This window comes from Quercus lobata, chromosome 5 (assembly GCF_001633185.2).
Source record: "Quercus lobata isolate SW786 chromosome 5, ValleyOak3.0 Primary Assembly, whole genome shotgun sequence".
NCBI lineage: Eukaryota > Viridiplantae > Streptophyta > Magnoliopsida > Fagales > Fagaceae > Quercus > Quercus lobata.
The window spans coordinates 79,708,182-79,715,433 of record NC_044908.1 but is presented as its reverse complement, the minus strand read 5'-3'; the positions used below and the strand labels follow the sequence as shown (position 1 = coordinate 79,715,433).

At 34.3% G+C, this 7,252-nt stretch overlaps 1 protein-coding gene across 4 annotated transcripts; it reads left to right on the top strand.

The window, feature by feature from the left end:
- Nucleotides 1–1,410: 1,410 nt before the first annotated feature.
- Nucleotides 1,411–6,946, top strand: LOC115991640 (G-type lectin S-receptor-like serine/threonine-protein kinase At1g11300). 4 transcript variants are annotated; one of them, XM_031115486.1, is made up of 7 exons: nucleotides 1,411–2,850; nucleotides 4,385–4,492; nucleotides 4,578–4,786; nucleotides 4,862–5,072; nucleotides 5,318–5,512; nucleotides 6,364–6,470; nucleotides 6,574–6,946. In XM_031115486.1, exons 1-7 carry the CDS (start codon nucleotides 1,569–1,571, stop codon nucleotides 6,883–6,885), a joined length of 2,424 nt encoding a protein of 807 aa, XP_030971346.1. In that variant the 5' UTR covers nucleotides 1,411–1,568; the 3' UTR covers nucleotides 6,886–6,946. The 4 variants fall into 4 exon arrangements, with proteins under 4 accessions (XP_030971346.1, XP_030971347.1, XP_030971348.1 ...); XM_031115487.1 differs by lacking the exon at nucleotides 6,364–6,470 and having other exon boundaries at nucleotides 5,318–5,555; nucleotides 6,574–6,663; XM_031115488.1 differs by lacking the exon at nucleotides 6,574–6,946 and having other exon boundaries at nucleotides 5,318–5,555; nucleotides 6,349–6,457.
- The last annotated feature ends 306 nt before the right edge of the window (nucleotides 6,947–7,252 follow it).

The following is a 7,252-nucleotide window of genomic DNA, read 5'->3' as shown; positions in this document are numbered from 1 at the left end:
ATACAAATTTAAATAAGTTTACATTGTCCCACAAGTTTTTCATATAACAAATAGCCAACGTCTCCATACAATGTGCACATCAAACATTTATAGGATATCAATATATTAATAGAATATCAACATATTTCTTTGATATAAGGATAGTTTCATAATCAAAATTGTTTTACGAAAATCCCCCAAAATTAGTAAACATCACATATCTCTTATTTGCAGAAATGAAATCATCCACCCTTGAGTCACAATAATTAGTAGAATCAGAGCCTAGAAACACCAAAAATAGGTCCATCAATAGACGAATTTCCCACTTAAAAATCTATTTTCACACTTAAATAGTTTTATCTATCAATACTAAAGCCTACAGAGATGTTAGATTCTTTGAGATACACTTCCGTTGCGCCACTCTGATTGCAGTCACTGAAGGCTGCCTTATAAGTTCAAACTATATGTAGGGCCTAGTTCTGCTCAAATTTCTTTTCCTCTCTACTGCCCAATTTCATTCCTAGTTAGTGGACATTTTCTTTGCTAATATAGAAAAACAATGAAGGCATTATTTTGATGTCATTGGAAAGGGTATAAGAAATATCTAGATATTTTTCTTTGTTGAAAAGTTCTAGTTTTAAGAAGTCATCTCAACTTGCTAGTTGCTGAAAGGGTCATGTTTATATTTGAGGATGAAAACAGGGGAAAAACAAAAAGCTATATACATCATTCCTAATAAAATATAATAACAATTATAGGGCATTTTTTCCATTAATATAAGGATAGGTGGAGAATCATGAGACCAACGCCTCTTAGCTCCATTCCATGACACATGCCTATATCTACTTGCCTAGTCTAAGTATGGTAACAATCATAGGAGTCCTTTTACCATTAATATAATGATAGATTAGGTTCATGGACTGACGCTTATAGGTACTAAAATAAATTCATTCACAAACCCATATCGCATAGAAGAAAAAAAAAGGCTTAACAGTGTGTTGCGGTTGAAACAAAAGGAATCCTCTTATATATATACACATGTAGCTTAAGAGGAAAAATGTTAGGGTTTTTAAAGCTTATCAAGGCCTATATATATATATATATATATATATATATATACTTATGCCATCTCACTTGGGCCTCTTATACCATAATAATCATCTAATTTAAATATCTTAAGCTCAAATCAATTGAATCCATTTAATTGTGGGCCCCTTTTTAAATTATGTATAAGAAAGAAATTAGTAATAAAATTATGGGGTGTTATAGTGTCCCTGTGAATATTAATCCATATTTTTTTTGATAATTTAATAGTTACAATTGGGGGGGGGGGGGTGGGGGTGGGTGTGAATTTGAACATAAGAAAACGTCAGTTGAGTTACAAACTCTTGGTAAGTGACACAATGTTATTGAAAAGAGCAAATGGAGACTTTTAGGTCTTTGTTGAATTTTTATTACTTGACGTATTTTATGGGTTGTTAGACTCACGAAAGTCTGGAGATTTATCCTAGAGAGCAACCAACCATAAATTGTTATATAAACGTGGCCCCCTGTTCTGCATTCTCACACCAAGTTTGTTCGAACAAGCTATGGGGCCTGTTGGTATGATAAACTTCTTGTCTGTCCTTTGTTGCCTTTGTTTAAACTTAGTCCTTGCCATAGACACCATTAGATCTTCTCAATCCATCAAAGACAAAGACTCTGATTACATAATCTCCAATGGTAGTACGTTCAAACTGGGATTCTTCAGCCCAGTAAATTCAACCAATCGCTATGTCGGAATATGGTATAATAAAAATTCTGTTTCCCCTGCCCAATGGGTATGGGTAGCTAACAGACAAAAACCCCTCAAAGATGCTTCTGGGGTTCTTACTATATTTAAGGATGGAAATCTTGTCGTATTAGATGGACAAAAAAAGATTCTTTGGTCATCAGAAGTCACAAACTCTGTTGTCAATTCAAAAGCCCAGCCTTTAGATTCAGGGAACCTTGTCTTACAAGACACTACAGGGACAATCATATGGGAGAGTTTCCAATTTCCTACTAATACAATGTTGCCCAATATGAAAATTAGTAGTAATGCAAGAACAGGTAAGAAAGTTCAGTGTACATCATGGAAAAGCCCTTCTGATCCATCCATCGGAAGCTTCTTGGGTGGTGCTCAACCTCAACATCCTCCTCAAGCATTCGTTTGGAAAGACGGGAGCCCATTTTGGCGCAGTGGCCCATGGAGCGGTCGGACCTTTAGTGGAATGCAAGAAATGTATCATGTATTTCAAAATGGATTTAGTTTCGTAGAGGATCAAGACGGAACATTTGTTTTAAGTTTCTTTTATGCGAACATGTCTTTGTCACATATTGTCCTGACTACGCAAGGAGATATGGAGCTAAGATATTGGGATAATGAGAAGGAAGATTGGAAGGTCTTGTGGAAAGCTTTGAAGAGTGAGTGCCATTTTTATGGTATGTGTGGTGAATTTGGAAGCTGTAATTCACGGAACTCACCAATTTGCAGCTGTTTACGGGGGTTTAAGCCAAATGACACAAAAGAATGGAATAGAGGAAATTGGACTAGTGGATGTGTGAGGAGGACACCGTTGCAGTGTGGGAGGGTGAACAGTACTGGCAGTGAAGCCAGCAAAATGGATGGGTTTTTGAAACTGAAGATGATGAAGGTGCCAGACTTTGCAGAATGGTCAGCTACTCTTGATGATGACTGCAGGCAGCAGTGTTTACAGAATTGTTCATGTATAGCTTATGCATATGATATTGGCATGGGGTGTATGTCATGGACTAGAAACTTAATTGACACAAACCAATTGTCCAGCAGCAGAGTTGATCTTTACATTCGTCTTGCCTATTTAGAACTTGGTGAGTTATTTAGTTTTCTGTCTAAATTTATCTTAAGCTTCAAATCATGCACTGCTTTTTTTCTTTTTCTTTTTTAATTATTGAAAAAAGGATAGGAAGGAGTGACCAGAGTAGCATTCCTACCTGGGCCGCTGGGCGTGACCATCTCAACCTGCAAATAGGGGATTTAATGAGCCATAGATGCTATCCTAACCCCACAAGGGCACTAATGGGCAACAAAGGGGGCATGAGGTTTGTTATGAGCACCTCCCATTACAAGATTCGAACTTGGAACCTCGACCTCCCAAACCACTTAGGAGTATGCTTATTAACTTCTAGACCACCACCCTTGGTGATTCAAATCATACACTGCTAGTCCAGTTTGTTAGGTTACCTTTTCTTCCAACTTCAACCCACCCACCCCCCCAGTTCCCCTAGATAATGAAATCCTAGTTAAAGCCAATTTATTTGTCCAAAAAAAGAAAAGAAAAGAAAACATATCAGTAATCTATTTTGTATAAATTATATTGGGAAAAAAAACCACCTCATGGTGAGAGAAAAATCTCAACAGATATCTTTAATCATGTGTAAATTTTCCAATATAGAGATTGATAAATTACTAATTCTTCCAAAAACTTAAGTTGTTAAGAAATAATGAATTTAATCATTTAATCTTACACTCTCTCTATGAATGTGAGCTACCTGAGCTGCCCTTTAATTGGGGTCCAACATGTGAATTTTTTTTTTTTTTTTAATTGTGAGATAGGGCAGAGACGGGGGATTGAACCCAACAAATACCAAGGTTAAGCAAGCAAGATATATAATATTAAAGAGACAAACCATCAAACACATGGAAGGTACATCAATAGATCGAGCTTCAAATAGTCCACTGTAATCAACAAGTTACAAAGGTCTTCTACACAACGCGCACTCTTTGGTTAGGCCCCTAAGATTTCCATCGCGAACCCAAATCCAACTTCCACCACATCATCCTCTTATACTTGCTCTCTTTGTTTCTTTCTTTCTTTCTTTCTTTATAATATCCACCTACCTTCCAAATTAGTGTTAAGAGTATCATATATGATCAAATTAATCTTAATCAATCTTATAATTTTTTTGTAGTTTTGTATGTACATTACCTATACTCGTATAGTTTATTGTGGATAGCTATCCATTAATCCTGAAGGACATCATAAATTAATATCTTGGGTTATAAGGGTGGAGAGATATAATTAACCCTAATAGTTTTATCACGCAACTTATAAGATTACCTCCGGGAGTTTTACAAAACTCACCTTCACGGCAATGAAATCTTCCAAACAACTTCTTGAAAGAAACCCCAAATAATTTTGAGATGCTTGCTTCAATAACCCGTCTCTCAACTTTATGTATTTTCCTAGTTACTTAGAAAACATTCCAGCAAATTAGTTTATAAAGCCTTGAGAATTTGGGCCAAGAAATAAGTTAATAAGCCATTATTGTAAGATTTTTTTTTTTTTTTTTCCCGATAAACAATGCCCACAAAATTAGTATAATACTTTTTTTCTGTTAACAGATACAGAGGGAGATTCCAAAAAAATTGTCACAATCACAGTGGTAATAGGAACAGTTTTCATTTCAATCTGCACTTTCGTATTGTGGAGGTGGATAGCTAGACATAAAGGTAATATTCTGAATAAAATTAATACAGTGGACTAGGTAGTGTTGCTAAATATTAGAGATTATTGACAACTTCAGTGGAAAATCAGCAAGGAAAAAGAAAGCAAAGGGAATCTTATTGTTGAAGAGAGGGGAAGCACATAAAACATTTCCAAATGAAAACATGCTTGTAGAAAACCTGAACCAAGTTAAAGTCCAGGAGCTGCCGCTATTCAATTTTGAGAAGCTGGCGAGTGCAACAAACAACTTCCATCAATCTAACAAGCTTGGGCAGGGTGGATTTGGTCCTGTATACAGGGTAATGGTTGTTCTACTAGAGGTTTTTTGTGTTGTTATTTGAATATCTAGTTAATGATTTGATGTTTGTTTATAGGGAATATTGTCAAATGGGCAAGAAATTGCAGTAAAAAGACTTTCCAAAACCTCTGGACAAGGGTTAGAAGAATTTATGAATGAGGTGGTAGTAATTTCTAGACTCCAACATCGGAATCTTGTTAGGCTCCACGGCTGTTGTGTTGAAGGAGAAGAGAGGATGTTGATTTATGAATACATGCCAAACAAAAGTTTGGATGCATTTCTCTTCGGTTAGTTAATTTTGATACAATTTCCTGTTACCAAAATATTTTTCAATTTTTAAATTTGTGCCTAGAAATAGCGTCAGTATATTAGGAGACGATGGAACAATATTCTTTGTTGTGGTAATTCACTTGGAACATAGTTTTCTAATGACTTCCACCAAATGAACTTATTTTGCAAACCTCATGTTCATTCACCTTATAAGTTTAACCCTCATTTTCTTTCTCTTGTTTCTTTTGTTTAAATTCATTAGATCCACAAAAAGAAAATCCGCTAGATTGGAGAAAACGCTTCAACATTATTGAAGGAATTGGTCGAGGTCTACTTTACCTACATAGGGATTCTAGATTAAGGATTATTCATAGAGATCTAAAGGCAAGTAACATCTTGTTGGATAAAGAGCTACATCCAAAAATATCAGATTTTGGTACTGCTCGGATTTTTCGAGGTAATGAAGACCAAGCGAATACTAGAAGGGTTGTTGGAACATAGTAAGTACCCTTAGTTTGCCAAATTCAATTGAAAGTATGGTTGTAAACAAGCCAAGCCAAGTTGAGTACTAAAAGATCAAGATTGTTTTATTAAAATTTGTTCCAATACAAGTCGAGCTCAAGCTCATCAACACACTAGATTACTTGGTCAAACTTAGCTCATTTTTTGGTTGAACAAGCTCAAATTGATTCACAACTAGTTGATAACTTATTATGTTCTCATTTATAGTTTACCCCGCTACTAAAAATTTTACCTCTTTACAAATCTATGCAAATAATTCATACATAAATTATGTAGTTGAAATTATATTATTGGAGTTAATTAGGTAAAATGATTTTCATTTATGAACTTTTAATAATTAGATTCACATATGTTATATTGTTAAAAAATTTTATACAATTTCTACCATAAAATTGATTATATATATTTATCAATAAAATACAATATTAATTGATATCTTATGAACTTATTTACAAATTTACACAATCCAATATTAAGTATAAATAAGTATATTATTATTTACTTAAATCAATTCTTATGCTCCTAAGTTTGTTCTTGAACACATTATTATGCCTAAGCTTGTCTCATTTAATCATCAAACTTATACTTAGGCTTGATCTTGACTCATTTGCCAAATAAATGAATATAAACACTTTGTTTTAGCCATGCATGAACTATTTATTACTAACTCAGTCGATTTATATCAATAACACTGATATTTGAAATGATAAAATCTACAATGTGTTCTATTGTTGAAATTTAGTGGCTATATGTCTCCTGAATATGCAATAGAATGACTATTTTCAGAAAAATCAGATGTCTTTAGTTTTGGAGTGGTGTTACTAGAGATAGTTAGTGGAAGAAAAAACACTAGCTTTTATAATGATGAGCAGTCCTTGAGCCTTTTAGGACTTGTAAGTCACTCATTGCCTCATTTTGAAAATCTCTATTGTCTTCTTTCATTGATAAGTTTCAATATTGATACTAACAATTTGAATCATGTTTTCATTTTTCAAGGCCTGGAAATTGTGGAATGCAGACAACATTGTCACATTAATAGACCCGATGATATATGAACCTTGCTTTGAAATGGAGATTTTGAGGTGCATACAGGTTGGGCTGTTATGTGTCCAAGAATTTGCTAAAGATAGACCACCTGTATCCGTTGTTGTTTCTATGCTTAAAAGTGAGATTGCCAATAATCTACCCCCTCCAAAGAAATCAGCATTCACTAAAAGGAGCATTGGCTTGGATACAGAGTCCTCTCAACTCATCCAAAGTAAATGCTCTGCTAACAATGTTACTATTACAATGGTTCAAGGTCGATAGCTTGCAAGTGTTCTTGAAATAATGACTTTGTTATTATATATACACTAGTTGCTAACCCGTGCAAAGCATGGGACAAGTAAATAAAAATCACATATATTTATTTTGTTTGAAGGTATAATGGTGACCATATATAGTTATGCAAAATTTGCAATTAGAGAAAGATCATAAACCAACCTCACCTTCATGTGAAAAGTAATGGAGTTAAAACAAATAAGTGATTGCACTTAAAGATAACACATGTATAAAGGAACCTAAAAGCTTCGAAAGGCTAATTAAAAATTACTCTTACATAGCTAGAGGAACATAATAAATAATACAGCCTTAACAATCAGCAATCAGATTACGGGTCTGTTTGGATACTGCTTAT